The 20,980-nt window shown below is 48.8% G+C and overlaps 1 protein-coding gene across 1 annotated transcript in view; it reads left to right on the forward strand.

Moving 5' to 3' along the window:
• The first annotated feature begins 12,837 nt into the window (after positions 1-12,837).
• The window catches only part of FGD5 (FYVE, RhoGEF and PH domain containing 5), a 105,341-nt gene continuing 97,198 nt past the window's right edge, over positions 12,838-20,980 (forward strand). The window contains exon 1 of the mRNA XM_008152393.3: positions 12,838-15,416. Within this exon, the coding sequence (XP_008150615.3) occupies positions 12,853-15,416 (2,564 nt within the window). The 5' untranslated portion in view covers positions 12,838-12,852. The remainder of the gene's footprint in view (positions 15,417-20,980) is intronic.

Raw genomic sequence — 20,980 nt, forward strand, 5'->3', positions numbered from 1 at the left:
CTTTCTCAGCTGGCCTGGGAGCTCGAGAAGGCCAGAGTGAAGGTGGCCTGTTTACCGAGGACCTGACCCAGTGATTGGCACAGAGTAGGCACTCAGTGCAGTTTTGTGGAAGGAAGGAAGGAGGGAGGGAGGGACGGAGGGAGAGAGGAAAGAAGGTTGACTGCCTAGGACTCTATTCTTGATTCTGCCACTGTGATCTTGGACAAATGTGGTATACGTGAATAGCACAGGCCTTGGGGACAGACAGACCTAGGTTTAGTCCCAACTTTATCACTAGCTCTGAGTCTTGAGTAAGTCTCACCTAACTGACCCTCAGTTTTCTCATCTGTTAAATGGAGATAATGATAAAACCACTTCACATTCTCACAAGAAGCATGCGAAGAGAGTGCTCAGTAGATGTAGCATCAGCATTGGTCATGATTATCAGCATTATTATTGCCTGCTGCTATCCCACAGCCTTCTCATCTGGCAATGCCTGTTCCTACAAGTTCCTCAGGCTCAGAGGCTCCCACCTGGCTGCTCCTTGAACACATCAGAACCTCAGTGTCAGTTCCCTTGAACACCCCTTCAAAGGCTCCTGCAGACGTGGGCTGGTTCACCACTGGAAGCTGGGAGCTTGGCCATTCTGACTATCCAAGGAGATAGCAAGAAAGCGGGGAGGAAAAGAAAGAGGGAGGGAGAAGGAAGGCCTGACTCCTACTATGGATCAGTCTTAAAGGCGTCGTGCCCCAACCCTGCCAAGCTCCTTTAGAAAAGCAAGGAGGGAATCCTGCCCTCAAAAGGCAAAGCAAGAGACGGTGCCATTGGAGAAGGAGCATGGTTTCAGGCTCCCTGTGATTCCGACTGGGGCCTGGTGTCAGCAGGCGTGGATTCCACCGCTCCCTGTCCCCCTAACTTGCTGTATGATCCCAGGCCAGTTATTTCCCCCTCGGGGCCTCCGATTCCAAGTCTGTCAAGTAGGCATAACACCTACTCTGGTTGGCTCACGGTCTGCTGAGAGGAACAGTGTAATTTGGAAAATGTGAAAACCTAGGCATACTTTTTGGTAGTTAGGAACCCAGACTATGTTCTCAGATGATGGGGTGTGCATCCGGGCTGGGCTGTAGGGGCAAGTCATTTCCCCTGTTTGGACCTCAGTTTTCCCTTGTGTGAAATGGGGATATACTGGTAATAATTCCTTTATAGGATTCTTGAGAAGAATACACATGTGTGAAAGGCTCAAAACAGGAGAAATGATGGCCATACCCACTTCCCCCAGCTCCATGGTCATGTCCTTTTTGGGTCTTTGCAGCCATCCCCGAGCTCAGTGAGAGTTTACGGCTCAGTTCCATAAGGACTGAGCAAGTCCAAGCACCAGCATTAGCACCCGCCGTTTGTAGAGCCTTATGGTCTTCCACATCCGTTTTCTCTTGTTAGGAAAAGCAAACAACAGAATGAGTGGTTCAGCCTCAGAGCCCATCACTCCACCCCAACAGGTGGTTTCAGCTCAATAAGTTCAGACCCGTGTTTTTCCCCAACTGTCATTGGTGCTGTGATCTTTTCAGGTAGACTTTGTTTAGCCTCAAATCCCAAATTCAACAGTTGTGGGAAGGGCTTAACAAGGCGTGGAGGTCTCTTCCTGCCCTCCCTCCTCCTGTGCGCAGGCCCGACAGCGAAGGGTAATGTTGGTCATTGATCAAATGTCTGAGCTGAGCCTCCTTTTTCTGCTCCTGCCCTGGGATCCTAGGTTATTTGGGTTTTATTGCTAATTCCAGAAACAAGTTCAAATTTTAAGGCATATTTTCTTTTTGCATCAAATATACTCCTACCTTCTCCACCATCAGTTCCACCACCTCCCACCTCCATGACCTCACTCAAACATATTATCTCCGCCACCTTCATCACCTTGACCAACTCTACCACCTCCATCACCTCACTCAACTCTATCACTTCCATTATCTCCTCATGTCCATCTCCATCACATCTGTCAATTCTACTACCTCTTCCACCACCAACTATATCATGTCTTCCATCTTCACAATGTCTTTCTTTTTTTAAAAAAAACAACTGAATTTATTGGGGACACTGGTTAATAAAATTATATAGGTTTCAGGTATACAGTTCTACAATACATCATCTGTTCATTTCACCATGATTTTCACAGCTTCTATCACCTCACCACCTCAACCTCCTCTACCTCTTTCGACTGTAACATCATGTCCCCCACATCTACTATCACTTTCACCATCATCACCACCATCATCACCATCTCTACCATTGTTACCATAGAGTTGGAGTGAAAGTGGAGCCTCTCCTATTGGCCAAGATGGCATAAGGGGAGGTTCTTACATTTGAGCTTGATTGATGGGGAGGGGGGGGAGGGGGAAGAGCGTTTGAGGAGAAGGGGGAAGAGCCTTTCTGCATCACCTAATTGAAATTCCTGTATTCCTGTCTTCATTGTGTGCATTAAACACCTTCTGTGTGCTAGGCATCAATTGGTTCACGTAACAATTCAAACCCGACCTTCATGCATGTCATATATTTTAGTGAGCACCTAATATATACCAGGAGTTCTGCTGGGTGCAGGCCCTCAGGTATCCAGAAACCTACCAGCTTTCCAATAATGTATTAATGAGACAGAGGTCAGGGATCACGGTCTCACCTCAGTGAGAAGTGGGGAATCTGGGTTTTTCTCTTTTTCTGTGTGTTTGGGCAGCACATTTGGCCAAAAAGAAATGGGGTGGGTTATCTAGAGCAGTGTGTCTCCAATTCTGATGTGTATACAGATCATCTGAAGATCTAGTTAAAATGCGGATTCTGGTTCAGTCGGACTGGGGTGGGGCCTGAGATTCTGTATTTCTAACAAGCTCCTGAGTGACACCAAGGTTTAGTGACAAGAGGTGTTTCGTATGCAATGAAAACCTCTGGTTATCTGGGACCACCGGACAGAAACAATGGTCGTCAGAGCACCTCGCACCCTGGCCCTTCTGGACCTCATATCGGGACACTACCACCCTCTATTCCCCATGTCAACCACCTCTGGCTCCTGGAACAGGCCATGCCTTTTCACACCTCTAAATCTTTGCCCAAAGGATTCCCTCTATCCAAAAAGCCTTTCCTTTGCTGAAGCCCCTCCACTTTGGAGCCATTTCAGAGTTCTCACAAGCTCCTGTGCATCCCTCTCCCCATCCCAGCACTTGTTGGAGGAAGCAGAACTATCTGCCTATGTTTGCATGGACAATCAGACCCTAGCTCGCGGTGGAGGCTTGGTGGGGGTATCCGAATTGTCCCTGGGAGATGCTGGTCACACAGTGCGGTGAGTGAATACAAACAGGATCCTCATCAACCAGGTCTCCCTTTCAAACATCACTTCCTCAGGGGGGCCTTCCTTGATTACCCATTCTGTACTCCAGTGATCCTCAAATTTCAGCTTGCATCAGAAAAACCTTAGGGGTTTGCTAAATACGGGATTTCTGATTCAGTGAGTCTGGGGTGGGTGCCGGGAATTTGCATTTATATAAGCATAACCAATGGACACAAGACACTGAGGGGTGGGGGGAGGGAAGCAATGGGGAGATATGGACACATGTAATACCTTAATCAATTAAAAAAATGAAAAAAAAATTCCTGTGCTGGGTCGCAGCACAATTTTGAGAGCCATTGGTCTGCCCCATCACCCCGGTTTTATTTCCCTCAAGGCACTTATTACTCTCTGAAATGATATTCATTCTTATTTTCTTGTCTCCCATCTAAGCTCCATGAGATTAAAAAAAAAAAATTGGGGGTTGTCTTGTTGGGCACTCAGCACAGCGTCTGGCGCAGGACTGAATCAATGTCCATAAAATAAATAAAAATAAAGATGGACAGTCCGCCTGGCAAAAGGACGAGGAAGTCCTCGGAAGAGCAACTCGCTGGCTTCCCCCCACCCCGATGCTAATCCCTTGAACCTCGCGCGGCTCCCCTGGCCACGGTCCCTTTAAATGTGCACGGGGCCGCCTCGCCCTCGACTCTCCCGATCCCTGACTGAGCAGAAAGGGGAAAAAAAAGTCTTCCTCTTCGGGAGCGGGAGGAAACGTCTAGGAGAGGGCGGCGGCGGCGGCGGCGGCGCGGGGGCCAGAGCGCAGCGCGCTCGGCGCGGAGCGGGGAGTCCGGAGCGGACGCCACGCCGCGCGCTGCTCCGGCCACCGCCCCCCACGCGGCGCGCTAGCGCCCCCTCCCCGCCCAGCCCGCGCGGCCCCGCCCAGCCCCTGCGGCTTCAGCCCCGCGCCCCCTCTAGCCCCGCGCCCGGGCTGAGTGCGATTTAGCGCGACGCCCGTGCTGTCCGGGCTGCCGCCTCGCGCGTCCCGCTCTCGCGCCCCCTCCCCGGCCCCGCCCGGCCCCGGAGGCTCGCGCCCTGGCCCCCACTGGCCCTGCGCCCCTCAGGGAGTTCGGCGTGCGCCGGGGGGCGGGGCGGGCGCCACGGGGTGCGGGACCCGCCGTGAGGCCATGGAGTGAAGCGGCGCGCCGACTCGCGCTCGACTGACGGACGGACGGACGGGCGGCCCCGCGCTCCTCGCGCTGGAAGATGAACAGAGCAGGTAGGAGGCTTCGCGCGAGGGGGCCCGGGCCAGGCGTCCCAAGTTGAAGCCCGTGGGGCGCCCGGAGCGACGGCCGAGAATCCCCCGACCGTCCCACTCTGCTGGGCTTCGGTCGAGATATGGGCGGGTCCGGTGTCCCCTCACCCAGGAGGCTGAGAATCATCGGGGGCCCCTGTCCTAGTCACCCTGCCTCAGGGACGCCCCCCCAGTCTCGGCGAGGCCTCACCCTGGCCGCGTACGCCCTCACCCCACTCCCTCGGCGCCCCCCGAATGAGGGTACCCTTGGCAATGGAGAAAGACGCCCCCTTCGCAGACGCAACTTGGTCGCACCCCTACACCTTTATCCCGTTCCTCGGGGTCCCCGCCAGACCCTTGCGGGCTCCTCAGGGGCTCCTGGCACAGGGATCCGTCCACGCTCTCCCCGACACCGGGTCCTTCATCACTTGGCGGCTCCCCCTTAAGAGAATTCCTGCTCCCTTCTCTCCTCTCTCCAGACCCAGACTTGGAGCTTACTGTCCGGATAGGACTAAAAAGCCCTAAATCGTCTCCCCTTTCCCCCATAGCACCCCCCTCCTGGGCAGCGCCCCGGCTGGCCTTTGTGCCTCCCCCAGGGGACCGAACGCCCAGGGAACACTCCTGGTCGGGGCTGAGCCGCACTCCGTGCGTTCCCTCCCTCCCCTTCCCTCGAGCCTCTGCCCTGTGAATCTGACTCTCCAGTTCGGGGAACCCGTGCAATCCAGAATGCATTTGACAGTAAATATTAGTGATCTCGCCAGAGGAATGCCATTGAACAGATTTAGCGACTGAGACTCAGAGATGGGCGGTGCCTGGAATCTAGTTCCCGGGATTCTTGACTCCGTCCACACGGAAGGCAGAAAGTTCCCCCAAAGAGGAGAGTTTGCGAGGGGAACAGTCCCAGCTAACTTGCTTCATCCGCCTGCCAGGGAGCCATTGTCACTCTTTCTCGCTCAGAATTAAGCAAAAGGCAGCCCTCTCCCCAAGCCAACATCCGTGTCTGAAGCCATACTCCAAAACAGACATCCCTAAAGAAACAGGAAGCCACCATTTTGGCTGTCTTAGAACCATATATCCTGCTGCTGCTGGGTGTGTGTGTGTGTGTTTTCTTTTTAAAATCTTTAAAATGAAAAAAGTCATTGTCTTAGCAGTGAGATGCAGACAGGAGACATTGGCTGGGCTGACCTGAAAAAAGGAGCCAGTTGTGGACTTGGGAGGGTGGCAGCCGCCTCCCGGTGTCCGGGTCCTGTTGTTGCTGAGCATATGAACACCTGGACAGAGTGTGGGTCGCAGGATGGTAAGGGTGGGGGGAGGTAGGAGCAGGTGTACTGCTTTGCGGGACTGGAAAAGGTTGGAGAAGGGTCCCCGTGCCCAGCCAGCCACTCCTGGGAGGAAGAAGGCCTCCTCCTGCCTGTTCTGGCACGGCCTGGACAGAGCCCGGCTAGCTTTTCCCCACACTCCTAATAAAACTTGCTTTAAAACAATGGTGAGAGCGGTTCCAGTTTTTCCCACGTTTCCCTGCATGAGGCTTGGACGAGCTCTCCCTTCTCCGAGAATCTGGGGGATGGAGTGAGCCCAAATAAACTGAGAGGCCTGTTGAGTCCCAGTAATTCTTAGCAGTTGCCGCTGTGTGACGGCAACAATAGAACTCTCACGTAATGACGTCTGTGTGCCATGTACCAGAGTGGTTCACAGACTCCATGGGACTGAATCTCAGGACCATCGTATACTTAGTTATGTGACCCTGAGCAGGTTACTTAATCTCTCTGTGCCTCCGTTTCTTCCTCTGAAAAACTGGGATAAAAAGGTCTTTGTCGTTGAGTCCTCATGTTTCAAAAAAGTAAAGCCTATAAGGTGCCAATGGTATCCGTCGCATTATAAGTGGCTAATAAACACTACCTGATATGTATTGGGTCCTTACTATGAATCAGGTACTGCTGTAAGTGTTTTACCTGTATCAAGGTGGTTTCCATATTGACCCGATGAGCTGAGTACTATCGCCGTCTTCATTTTATAGATGGGAAAACTGAGCTGCAGGGATTAACTGGTGACTGACTTAATGGGAGACCAAGATAGGACTGAAACACAGACTGTCCAGCTTGAGAGTCTGCTTTTTTTTTTTTTTTTTTTATCTAGTGCCTAACATAGTAGGTACACAGGAAATGTTTGCCAGTTGACTTTATTAGTCATCTTATGTCTGTTATTTCCCTTGAACTTCTCAAAAGCCTTAAGAAAAAAAGGGAGTATTTCTTCCATGTTACCAAGAAAGAAACTGAGGCTCAGAGAAGCAAAGTGATGTGCCCAAGATCACACAGCTGATACGTGGCAGAGCGCTGGGACCGAAGTCCAGGTCTCTCTGAGCCTGGGGCCCGTGCTCCTCCACCTCCGTCCCATGCCGTTTCCCCACGTAAGCCCTGTTGTGGATCACTGGACTGGCGTAATAGCAGCTTAATTAGAAATCATCAGGCTTGGCGTGGACATTCCGGCAGGCGCCCAGGAATGAAAGTTAAATTAAGATGCAATCGGAAGGTGAAATTGGAAGATAATTACTCTTGGAACATACGGTTATGAGAGTTCCAGGGGGAGTACAGTGAAATGCAGTTGAAACAGGCTCAGGGACTAAAGACGTGGGTGTCAGGGGACATCATAAGAAGAGCCATGAGTTTAATAGTCTGTAGTCAGCCAGAGCAGAAGGCACTTACTGACTGGTGCAGCCCCCCTCACTTTACAGCTGGGGAAACTGAGGCTCAGGGAGGAGAAGGACTTGCCCAAGGTCGCACCTCCAATTAAGGGCAGAGCCAGGAGTGGAGATCAGAGCTCTCAACTCCCAGTCCAACGCTCCTTCCAATACACCTTCTAATTGAACCTCTATGTCGCTGACAAGGGAGCAGTAAGCATGAATGTGTGAGTGACAGATATTTAATTAAAATAAAGAAAGAAAATATAAACTGGTACTGAGGGCTGGCTGGGGATGATTTCTATCACCAGAAGCTGTTAAAAATCTCTTCCTCCTGTCACTGAGGTTCTCCTACTCCCAGTTAACTCTTGGCATCTTGGCTTGAAGGGTATTCGCGTCATCCTCAGGCCTAGCAAATTGCCAGGAGGTCTTGGGCATTAACTCAGGCTGGGGAGGTCGTAACTCCCAGACTCTGTGATACAAGCAGAGAGGATTCAGACAGCAGCCAGAAGGATTCAGGAGACAGCAGAGGACCACCAGCTCCATCCATGCTGTGTTCTGGGCAGTCAGAAAGTGAGATGTAACCAGAGGAGGGACCCCCAGCTCTGGTTTATCCTATAATTCTCCTACCCCCACCATGTCCAAGCTCAGCCAAACTGGACTTTTTACCGTACTCCCAAAGGTCTTTGCATCTTACTGCCTCTGGGCCTCTTCACACTCTGTTCCCCATACCTGGGATACTTAATCTCCTTTTCAGTTGTGAAATCCTCCCTGTTCTTCAACGGGCTGGTGCAACCTCTTCCCTGAGCCTTCCCCAGGCAGAGGGGATCTGAGACCCAGATAACTTTGTACCGAGGGCAGGGACTCTGGTTCCCTTTTGTGAGGGAGGCAGAGAGGGAGCAAAGCTGGAAGCCCTCACACCCCCTTCATTTTCTTTGCTCCCTCCTCTGTCTCCTTTGCCGACTCCTTCTCTCTCCCTCCTTGGTCTCGCTCTTTTCTCAGTCCATACTCCTTCACTTGGTGATCTCACCGGGTTCATGCCTTGACTTCCATCTCTGATGGAATCCTCCAGCCAGACTTCCCCCAGAACCCACACTGGAATACCCAAGGCCCCACTTGATGATCCCACTATGGTGTGTGAAAGGTAACTCGGATCTAACATGTGCAGACTAAAATTCTGCTTTCCCTCCCTAGCACACGCAGGCTCATCCAGCTCAGTTGGAAGCAATTTCATTTTCCCAGTTGCTCTGACTCAAAACCTTGGTGTTGTCCTTGACTTCTCTGTTTCTCTTACACACAATATCCAGATTTTGTCAGCATATCCTGCCAGCGATACGTTCTTATTTGGAATCTGACTCTTTTTGACCACTTTCACTGCTACTAACCTGCTCCATCATTCTCTTGCCTGGATTATTGCAAGAGCCTCTTCATGGGTCTCCCTGCGTCCATCCTCACCACTTCCATTTAGTTCAATATATCAGCAAGAGTGAGCGTGTCCTTCCTCTCAAGGCCCTGCGTAATCTACACCCTCCTCCCCGGGCCCCTCTGACCTCATCTCCTGCTTCTCTTTTTCTCTTGCTCACTCCCCTCCAGCGACTCTGGCCTCTTTGAACATGTCCGGTGAGTCCTGGCTTCCCTTACCTCTCTCAGGTCTTTTCTGTAATGTCTTCTCAGTGAGATCTCTCCTGGTCACTCTATTGAAAATAGCAAAAACCCTCAACTCCTAATCTTTTCCCACAGACTTTATGATCATCTAACATAAAATATGTAAGATACTCATTTTATTTGCTTATATCCCACCATTAGAAGATCAGGTCCATGAAAGACAGGGTTTTTGTTTTGTTTATTGATGTGTTCAAAGATTCTAGATGGGTGCCCAGCACATAGTAGGTGCTCAATAAGTATTTAATGGAATTGGATTCAAGGAAATTGGATGGGAGCAACTGAAAGTCATTCACCCTGTGGCCAGTTAGTATTTCTGAGCTCTGGACTCAGGCTTATGTAAATTTCTTACCTGGCTAGTTGTTCCTGGTCTCTTTAGCCTCAATTTCCCTGCTTTTTTTTCTTTTCTCTACCTCACTAGAAGCTGGGAGCCCTGTAGAAGAAATGCTCTTTGGCAAAAGGGTCAAGGCAGAAGTTCAAGTGACCGCAGCAGGAAACCCACATTCTCTCTGAGCCCTGCTCCAGATTAGCTGAGTAGCTCCATGCCAGTCACCTGCCCTCTCTGTGCCTCAGTTTCCTCATCTTTCAGTGAGGGATCAGGCAAGGCCTTTCTGGTTCTGGCATTCTTTGATCTCAGAGCTGGAAGCAGGGCATGGACACTACATTCTTGTCATTCCTAGGGGCTAGATGGGGAAGGCATTTTCTTGCAGGATCACGCCTCAGACGCCCACTGTAACCTTTCCTGAGGAGACGGCACCCACAGATCAATAGCTTGATTGGATGAAGGATGGGGTGGGGGTGGGGGTGATGCAGCCAAGGGTTTGGTCATTTTTCAAGGCCTTTCTGTCCCTCTGTCAGGTCTCATGGCGCTCATGTGAAATACCACCTGTTAAGGATGAGAAATGAGAGTCCCTGCCCCCAAAGAATAATTTCATGCCAATGCCTAACACTTGATGTTGAGAGTGTGGAGCTAATATTACATAACACTCTACAGCAGTATGGAGCAAGACTTATACCAGGGGAAGTTATGGGGTAGGCAAAGACTGACTTCATTAGAACAATAGTAGCTACTGTTTATTGAGTACCCCTATGTGAATGCCTGCTACTAAGCACTTTTAATATGTATCTTTTAATCTTCACAACAACCCTTTGAGTGTAGGTGCTACTGTTGTACCCATTCTGCAGATGAGGGAATTGAGGCTCAATTTCACAGCTTATAAGTGGCAAAGCCAAACTATGAAACGAGATCAGCCAGGCTCCAAAGGCTTACTCTGTAACTCTACATTGAGCTTAGCTGTTTAAGCTCCAAATTTGGGTGGTGGTTACTGTTTTTCCTAATGTGGACATATATTTTTCTAAATGAGGATATACTTGATTGCTTATGTAAACAAGGAGTTGGGAGGTCACATATTACATCTTGAAGACTCTGGGTTATTATCTGGATGACAGTGGAAAGCCTGGGCATTGATGCAAACGCATGGAGATAAGAGGTTGATGTTATGGGTACGTTAGCACTGGGTACTTTGACAGCTGTGCCTCTTTTCTCTCTTTTCTGCTTTCAGCTACTACATCTTATAGTCTGCAGTGTTCCTGCTCTAACTTTCTCCCATACCCCTTCTAAATATCTGCAGTGGGAAGCCAGACAACCAAGCTCATTAGATGTATGTGCAAGTACAAGTAAAGAGGCTCTGAAATGAAACCCTTTTAGGAACAGGATGCATGGGCTTTGTAACCCTGTATTATTATGACTCCAGGCCTTTTTTCTTTCCTTGGGGGCCTCAGCTGAATTTAACATAGTCCTGCCAGTCTGATACCTTGAAATTGAGGTGACAGTAGGACAGTCCCATGGAGATGTCTCAAGTCAGAGCTGTGCTGACCAAGACCATAGCCACTGGCCCCATGTGGCCACTGATCACTTGAATTGTGGCTAGTCTGAATTGTGACATGATGTATGTGTAAAATGCACTTAGTTCAAGAAAGAATGTCAGCTATCTCATCAATAAATTTTGTATATTGATTACATGTTGATCCAAACATGATTCACAGAATACATGATGGTAATCAAAATAATATTTTTGATAGATTGAGTTAAAAAAACTGTATTGCAAAAATTAATTTCACCTGTTTCTTTTTTACTTTTTAATGTGGCTATAAAAGAATGAAAAATTATATATGTGAATATAAATGTGGCTTACATTACATTTCTGTCAGACAGCCCTGGATTAGATTCGATTGGGGTTAGATGCTTCAAGGATTACCTGGGAGTCTCATGTTGGGGCGGAGAAGAGAATCCCCTCATCTGCAGAATGGCTATAGACCTCCAGGCTCTCTGTTCCACCTTCTTTCTGTCACAAGCTAGGCTGGCATTCTGAAGCTGCTCTGTGTCAAACCCACGCCTTAGTGGGGATGGAACTGGGAGGTGAGACTGGGCTGAAGCGAGACTTACACATCCTAATGGGTAGTGGGGAGCTAGGCAGTGCTTTTGATTTGATGGATTTTGATGGACTTGTATTCCTGGAAATCTGCCTTCCTCACTTTGACTGAAGTGTGCCCAGGGGCTCAGAGGTTCAGCAAGAGGCATGGAGGTGCTGAACTTGGAAGTGGGTGACTACTCCCTTGACGCTATACTTGTCCAGGTCCCTTCCAGCCTACAAAATTTAGCTGAAATTTCTCCTTCTCCAAGAGGCCTTCCCTAACCCTAGTAACTCTTGCTTCTCAAACTCCTGCTGTGTGTACAGTTTGTACCACATCTTTTATTCTGCCGTGGTTAATAGATCCTCACCATGCACAAGGGAAGAGGCCTTTTGCAAACATCCATGTTGTCAAATGCCATATCATTTCTCCCATGAAATTTGGATGCTGTAAAATCTGGATGCAGGCCACCTAGCTGGACATCAGTCTACACCATGTAGAATTCAGAGGTGACCCTCAAGAGAATCATATATCACTGTCACAAGCCTTCGGTGTGTCATTCTTGAGGGAATGAGATAATGGCTATTCAGTTATAATATTCCAAGAGTGTACAACTCTCTCCTCCAATTGTTCTGTTAGTCTTCTCTCCCTGACTCAATTCTGAGGAGTCAGCAGAGATGTCCTTCTCTTCTTTTTTAAAAAATATTTTTTTATTGATTTCAGAGAGGAAGGGAGAGGGAGAGATAGATAGAAATATCAATGAGGAGATAGAATCATTGATCGGCTGCCTCCTGCATGCCCCCCACTGGGGATCGAGCCCACAACCCAGACATGTGCCCTGACCGGGAATCGAACTGTGACCTCCTGGTTCATAGATTGATGCTCAACCACTGAGCCACGCCGGCTGGGCAGTGTCCTTCTCTTCTTGACCCTAGAAGACCCTACTATCTATAGTGCTATGGGAATAGGTACAGGTATCCAATGAATTAATTGTAGAATGAATGTAAGCTCTATCAGGGCAGCAGGGATGGTGACTGTCAAGTTCAATATTGTCTCCTGGGTACCTGGCACCCAAAAAAGCGTTTAATAAATAGTTGTTGAATGAATGAGCTCAGTGATCTGCACACCTTTATTTGAGGAGTACAAGATGCCATTCGGTTGGGTTTTGTTAGCTGGACTGTATATAGAAGAAAGGTCTAGTCACCTTGTTTTCAGAATGAATTTTTAGTGGAAGGTCAAGGGATTTTAAAGATAATATAGAGGAATAAACCTAAGTCAAAACATAGTAGATTGGGTTCACATGGGCTGTTGGGAAACCATCTTCAATGTTCTCTCAAAAATAATAAGTAGGAGTAGAAATAAAGGTTAACTGTACTTTTTTTGTTTCCTTCTTTTCTCTATTTTCATCCTTTAGATTCACCAAAACCACCAGTTGCTCCCAAGCCAAAGAATGCCAGTCCCCTCACACCAGTGACTGCACCCAAATTCCCTTCGTCACCCAGGCCTGACAGTCTTCACAGTCCCAACTCCATGTCGAGGGGGCCAAAACCCCCCATCGCCCCTAAACCAAGGCTGGATACCCCCAATGAGTGGAGGGCCAGTGTGTACATGATCAACAGCTTGAACAAATGCAGCAATGGGAAGCTGCTCTGCGTAGATAGGGGACTTTATGAAGAGCAGCAGTCCAACCTGGAGTGCTCTGAGGCTGCGGCCGATGAAGATTACATCGTGGTCCCCAGGCCTCCACCCAGAGAGGATGAGCCCAGGGATGGGGACTCTGTGGAGAGTGCAGTCATGGTGCCTCCGGATGCCACTGGGGAAGAGGAACCCCAGGAGGAAGGTGAGGAGGAGGGGACAGGAGCTGCTGAAGAAGTGGCAGCCCCAGCCGAAGTGGCACTGAGTGGAGAGACTGATGAAGGAGTAGCCCCCATTCCTGAGAAGGTGGGGGCTGATGACTGTGCCCAAGACCCAGGGGAGGAGGAGCAGAAGCTCACAAGCGAGGAGGAAGAGAAGCTGGTGGAAGAACACAACATGTACAACCTGGAGGATAGGGGCCCTTGGGATGGAGAGGCAGTCTTTTCGAGCGATATCATTCTAACTCAAGTTGATTTAGAGGATCCAGAATCACCTGTCAAGGAGCCTGGGCCTCTGGGGACACCCAGGGAGGCAGAGGAGGATGGTGAGGAAGGCTGTGCCAAGACAGAACCAGGGGTGCCAGATGAGTATGGGGAATCTGACAGGCCCACTGAGGAGGGTGCTGAAGATACCAGTGAGGAACCCCTAGAGAATGAGGGATTGGCCACGGGCATCCAGGAGGCAGAGATAGTCACAGACAACCCTGACATCTCCGAGGAGGAGTGTGAAGATGCCACAAGTGGGGGCAACCGGGATGACCAGGATGAACCACCTGACCAAGAGGAGAAAACTGACCAAGAAGAAATGGCAGCAGTCACCCAAGAGGCGAGAGAAGACATTCCAGAAAGTGAGGACTCCATGCAGGATGAACCGGCTGAGGAGAGCTGCCAGATCATTCCTTTCGAGAACGACTGTATGGACGACTTTGTGACTTCACTCTCAGGAAGTCCCTATGAGTTCTTCCCTACAGAGAGCACCTCTTTCTGTAGCGAAAGCTACTCTTCTTTTTCTGAGTCAGCGAAAGGCTTAGAGTCAAAGCAGGAATCAAAGTCAGGGGAATGTGCAGACCAGGACACCGTGGCTGGAACTTTGTGTGGCCAGCGTGGCTCCCTGCAAGATGGCACTGGGGAGGGCCTCTCTGTCCCTAACGTACTGGTCTTGCCAGTGGATGAGGATGCCACAGATGATGGGCTCACCAACCCCTATGAGCTGGGAGTCGACTTGGTGTGCGGAACCGACCCTGGAGAGGGAGAAAAACCCGAGACACAGGCTGCATCCGAGGACCTAGGTGCTTATGGCTCAAAAGAAGAAGAGAACTCTGATGCTGAGGGCGGCCTGATCCCCATTGACAGGAAGAACATCATCTCAAGGGCCAGGCCCCACTCTGGGAAAGTGCCTGGCTACGTCCCAGAAACTGTCCCAGAGGAAGCTGGACCAGAAGCTGTCTCCTCGTCAGCCATTGGCATTGGAGGCGCCACCGAGGAGGCAAGAAAGATGGGTCTGTCGTTGGAGGGGAAGCCACTGGAAGCCATCAGGGCCTTACCAGCGAAGCCCAGAGCCTTCACTCTGTACCCCCGTTCATTCTCCGTGGAAGGCCGAGAGATCCCGGTCTCCGTGTACCGGGAGCCAGAGGCATCTGGCTTAGACGACCCTCGCATCAAGAGGAAAGACGACAACCTCTCTCTGCCCTGTGTGATTGGCTCCTCGGGGAGTTTCTCCCAGAGGAACCACCTTCCGTCCAGTGGCACGTCAACCCCGTCTTCCATGGTCGATATCCCACCACCTTTTGACCTGGCCTGCATCACCAAGAAGCCCATCACAAAGAGCTCGCCCTCGCTCCTGATTGAGAGTGAGCCCCCAGACAAGCACAGCAAGAAGAAGAAGTCGTCCTTTAAGCGGTTTCTGGCGCTGACGTTTAAGAAGAAGACGGAGAACAAAGTACACGTGGAGGTCAATGTGTCCTCTTCCAGGTCGTCTTCGGAATCCAGCTACCACGGGCCTTCCCGGCTCCTGGAAATGGACCGCAGGAGCCTCAGTAACTCCCCTCAGCTTAAGACCCGGACTGGCAAGCTCAGGGCTTCCGAATCACCCTCCTCCCTCATCTTCTACAGGGACGGCAAGAGGAAAGGCATCCCCTTCAGCAGGACGGTATCCCGAGTGGAGTCCTTCGAAGACCGCTCCCGGCCCCCCTTTCTGCCCTTGCCCCTGACCAAGCCCCGGTCGATCTCATTTCCCAATGCTGACACTTCGGACTATGAGAACATTCCAGCTATGAACTCGGACTATGAGAATATACAGATTCCACCCCGGAGGCCTGCAAGGGCTGGGACATTTACAAAGCTGTTTGAAGATCAGAGCAGAGCCCTGTCTACAGCAAACGAAAATGATGGCTACGTGGACATGAGCAGCTTCAACACCTTTGAGAGCAAGCAGCAGAGTGCAGACCAGGAAGCAGAAAGGTACCGTGAATTCGTTTTCTATGTTGTTGAGCAGGTGGAACTGTCCGCGTGACTCGGGAGGAGTGGTTTTACCTCTCTGAGCCTCAGTTACGTCATCTGTGAAATGGGATTCGTGCTACCTCATGGCAGAGTGTTTGAGAAGATCAGAATAGGTAATCTATGTGAAAGTATGAACTAAAATGCTAAGTTCGGTACAAATGTGAGCATGTGTATTTGCAATATTTGTGGGAGATTTCTGATCTAGGTAGATAGCTTTGCTGCTCCTCTCTGGGAAAGTCACCAAAGAGAAGGTTCTGGAATCTTGCCAAACTAAATATCTTTCACCATCAGGAAAATACCCTAAATTGAGATTGATGCCTTTTTATTGTGTAAATATATACTCTATTGAAGGGAACTGGAAAAGATTATTTAAATTGTTTAAAAAGCCAAGGGTGCCCTGAGCTAAATTTCTGAATAGAAGTCTTTAAGAGGTACATCCAAGCGGATTTTTTTATTTTATTTTGGACTTGTTCACCTTGGAAGTGAGAGTGAAACACTGAAATGGGGGTTTTTCTGACCCCACCTTCCCAAGACTGACTGAATGCCCTTCTTGACCATCCCAAGCAAATAATTGCCAAATCTTGCTGTTCCTTGTACATTATGGATACAACGTAACGGCGATGCAATTCACTCTCAACCAGTTACATTCTTTTGGGGCTACCTGATCTGAATTAATGAAAAGCCAAAATCGTTGTGATTTTAAAGAAATCCTGATTCTTTCCTCGTGTGTTCACTAACTTAGCCCAGTCCCACACAGCTGTTGCTACTAGGACTTCCTAGGGGACGTGCAGTAATGAATAGATAAGAGTGATTTGCAATTAGCATTCGCTGTCGCTGGAGTATAGATGCTAGAAGTGTTTCTATGGTTTATTCTCTTGAGTTTTTTTTTACATGGTTCCCCACGCTGGCTCTGTCTTCTCCCTACCCCAGGCCTGGGCAAGACTATTATTAATTAGTTCTTCCTAGGATGAAAAGGTTTGTTTGCTGGGACAGAGGTAAATGCCAACACTGCTGGAGGGACCAAATTCAGTTTGGAGGTGTGGGTGTATGGGAACTCTTAGAGGGCAAGAGGCACTGAGCCGCCAAGATCATTTCATTAATGGTTATCAGCAGGGTTTGATGACACCCAACCCTCGCTGAGTGCCTCTTAGCATCAATGGAAATAGAACCAAGCTTTGAAATCATAAAATCTCCATGCTGGGAAGCATCTCGAAGGGTGTATGGTCAAGCCTCCCACTTCTAACAGGTTTGTCTCTTAACCCAGTCTCTACTTAAATTCCACAAGCTACAGGGAGCTCACTACCTTCCAGAGCTGCCTTTTCTGTTGCTAGATACTCTGATTACGTTTTTCTTTCTGACTGAGGCAAAAACTATCTCCCTCTAATACCCCTACCTCAGTCATGCTGGCTCTTCCCTTCCGAGCCAGGTGGGTGAGCCCGTGTCCTCTTTTGTGTGACAGCTCTTCAGAAATTGAAATCTGCTGTAGAATCACAGAATTTTGTGGCTGTAGGGGACCTTCAGGCAACATTTGGTCCTGTTACGGAGGTGAAAACAGAGGCACAAAGAAGGAAAGGGACTTGCCAAGGGTCTCTCAGCCATTCAGTGGAGAAATCAGTGCTAGGACTCAGATTTCTTGACTCCTTCAGGAATTTGCAGTGAATTACGCTGCGGGATGCCACGTCTGGCTGTGCATGCAGCCCACTGTGCAACCCTGGGTCACATTCACCTTTTAGTCGGTATAAGGTGGTGCCCTCTGGGGTTGTGCGCTGCACAGGCATTGGCCATATGCGAAGGCCCTGATGTCTTGATCTGTAATTTGTCTAAACAAACAAGAAAAAAGATTTCATCACCCAAACTAACATGACAAGATGGGAATAAAATACCCAAGAAAATGTTAATGTTACCTTATCTTGATTGTTTACTGTGTGATAGGCACTGTGCTAGATGCTTTCCCTGCATGTCTCACATTTGATGCTACAGCCGGGGGCTTTGGTTGAGTATCCTGTCAGACTCTGAATTTCCAAAGCACTGTCCCCCACTCTGATACTATTTCACCAAAGGCCAGACTGGCTGGGATAAATCTCCCATGCAGGAACCACATCTTCTCGGACATCAATCAGTGAGCAAAGCTTTCTTCCGTTTTCCTGCATGAAACAGATGGGAGCAGAGGGGGAGAAAAATCCCTGCTTTGGGCTGGAACAGGTCTGGGCAAGGGAGGTTTCAGACACATCAAGTTGAGAGGCACAAGGGACTGCCAAGGGGGTGGGGACCCCACCGCTGCTTTGCCTGAATGAGCGCTTTGAGAATTGAGTGGAAGGAGGGGGGTGCTGATCTCAGACAGGGGTGCTTCAGGTTGGAACAGGGGCGAGAGGCAGTTCCTTCCTCCTTGTCCTGCCCCATACCTTGCTTGAGTGTGAGGACCAGAGATAGAAGCCAAATAAACGTTAACGTCATGAAAGAGCATAGGACAGTGCACCAGGAGACATGAGTTCAAAGCCCAGTCAGTCACTGACTTCCTGTGGGATCTTGGAAAGGGCTAGGCCACAGTTTGCTCATCTGGGAAATGGTAAGATTGGAGTAGACTTGTATTTCTCAACCATTCACCTTTCCTGTACCACCTTTATAGTTCTGTCATACTGCCTATATTCTCGCTTACTTTTTTGTCTTTCAAGCAGTCCATCTTTTTTATTTTGCGAAAAATGTTTAGAAGGGGAATTTTATGTCCTATTAGGATGTGGAACAACAGGATCAGTTGCCATAAATAGAAGGCAGTTGTACAAATAAGATACAAAGGAAAAGAAAATAACAGGTAAAATCCCACTTGAGGTTATTACTTGCCAAGGCTGTGAGCTGGAGGCTTGGTCCCTTTGTTAAACAGGGGGAGGTGTTAAAGACATCCTGGCACCACACAGAGACTTTCTCCTTGGCATAATCCAAAGGATTCATAAGGACTGAAAAGTGGAGTGATTCAATGTTATTTAAATCCAAGTTCTTTTTCCACTAAAAGTACTTTTCTTCAAGAAAGGGCAGAGTATATAATAGAATTCAGAGAGCCCTTAGGGAACCCCTACATCAGAGCAGCAGCTTGTCAGAGCGCTAATGGATGGTGATAAAGTTTCTTCTGTGCAGTTACTTCCTCTGAGACTTGTATACACAGATAATAACATTTTAGGAGCTATAATAATATCCTTTTTTTAAAAAATATATTTTATTGATTTTTTTTTACAGAGAGGAAGGGAGAGGAAGAGAGAGTTAGAAACATCGATGAGAGAGAAACATCGGTCAGCTGCCTCCTGCACACCCCCTACTGGGGATGTGCCCGCAACCAAGGTACATGCCCCTGACCGGAATCGAACCCGGGACCCTTGAGTCCGCAGGCCGACGCTCTATCCACTGAGCAAAACTGGCTTCGGCTATAATAATATCCTTATTAACAATTTTCTATCTTATAAAACAAAATTGTATATACACACATTGCAAAGTTTTGTCATCCTTTTAAATTGTATTCTTTTTCCCTGAATTGACCCTCTTGGGGGAAAAAAGGACTAGAGATACAGTTTAATATTCCTACTTTTCAAATTGGTTGTTTTATGTCTTCAGTCAGTAGTCTTGGTTGGGAGGACCTAGGCTTGACTTCCGAATATCCATGGCACCTCAGTATGTTGGTTATGCACTAGGAGCTTAATAAATGTATGCTGATGGCCAGGGGTTTATGATTCTACTAGAGGCCTGTTGCACAAAGATTCGTGCAATAGGCCTTCCTTCCCCTGGCTGCCGGCACCGGTTTTCCTCCAGCACCCAGGACCCAGGCCTTTGCTTTGGCTGCCGCCTTCAGTCTTCGCTCCAGCTGGAGCGCTGCTCCTGTAGCTCCCCACCCTCCACCCTCCCCGTCATAGCAGGCATCCCGCTCCGCCCAGCTGCTCTGCGCCTGCATGTGTGCTGCCCAGAGGCCCAGAGCAGCTGGGGGGCAGGGCCACCGCCATCTTTTTCGGGTTAATTTGCATACTCAGTCATGATTGGCTGGTGGGTGTCGCAAAGTGATGGTCAATTTGCATATTTCTCTTTTATTAGTGTACATGGGAGTAAGTGATTTTGAGCTTCACAAGGGTTCTGGAAAGAAATATAACTTATTACGTACCCATCTTTGGCAACACAGTGCTAGGTGCTTTGTATATACTTAAAACACCCATTGCTGCAAAACACTGCAAAAACTGATTTATTCTAAGTATCTCATTTAAAGCCTCAAAACTATGTTTGTGGATGTTTTTTGTTGTTTTTTTTTTTTGGGGGGGGGGATTTTTTGCACGATGTTAATCACAGCACTATGTATCAGCACAGATCTCTGATGTCACTTTTCTCTAACATTTCATAATGAAAACATTCAGACTTAAAGGAAAGTTGTTTTTACAGTGAATGCTCGTATGTTCAACCCCTGGGATGTACGATTGACATGTTGCCATACTTTGCCAAGTGAAGTATGGGAGGAGATGGTCACACCATCACTGGGTAGGGGAAGGAGAGTCCCTGAAATGTGAGTAGAAAATGCTTAGGGCCAAAAGAGTAGGCATCCAGAGGAGGTTGGGATGGCTTCAATGACAAGGTGGCATTTGAATAGACACTAAAGGAAAAGTAGAATTCTGACATCTGGAGTAGGAGAGGAGAAAGGTGTGAGAATATACAGAGAAACTTCGGGCTGTAGTTTTTAGCAGGTAAAGCTGTAATGAAAATTATTTTATCTTGCTTCAGAAGGTACCTTGATATCTTTAGTCTGAAAAACGGTTCAGAACATCTGAAGTCATGGAGAATATATGAAGGAGATTGGGTTGAAAGACTTAAGGACTAAACTCAGACACCATCTTTTTCTAATTTCCAGTTCTTACCACCGAATCTTGCATCAGCTAATTCACTCACTCCCTCCTCTGACATTTGTTCGGCATCTACTGATTGTCAGCTACTGTTCCAGGTACTAGAGGGATGAAGGTCCCTGCCCTCAAGGCCTCTCAGTCTGGCTGGGGAGAGAGACTGATGGAGGTCATTACTGGTAGAACCTGGTGTGAAAAAGGCTTTGTTAGACGTCCCTCCAAACAGTCCTGGAGGAGTCTATCTGAGAGACACTTGAGGTGGGTATTGCCAGAGGAACAAGAGTTCGTGATGGAGACAAACAGTCCAGGAAGAGCACAAGCCTGTGCATGAGTTTGGAGATAAGAACTGCGAAGTGCGCAGATGGAGATCAGTGTGAACATCTGTGAGATGAAGTTGGGAAGGCAGGTTGGGACCCAGCCGAGAAGGGCCTCATATATTGGCTTGGAGACTAAGTACATACCCCTGGGCAGTGGGGAATCCAAGCGGGCTTTCAGCAGGGGCTGCTGCAATGGGGATGGTGCATTGTCACGGACACTTGGTTGACAAGGTGGGGAGTAGCGGGGATGGAGAGATGAGAAGCAGGTAGGTTAATCAAGGGGCTGCTGCAATGATCCCCTCCAGAGAATATGAAGACCAAGCAGGGCTGCAGCAATGGGAAGGGG

This window comes from Eptesicus fuscus, chromosome 18 (assembly GCF_027574615.1).
Source record: "Eptesicus fuscus isolate TK198812 chromosome 18, DD_ASM_mEF_20220401, whole genome shotgun sequence".
NCBI classification, from domain to species: domain Eukaryota; kingdom Metazoa; phylum Chordata; class Mammalia; order Chiroptera; family Vespertilionidae; genus Eptesicus; species Eptesicus fuscus.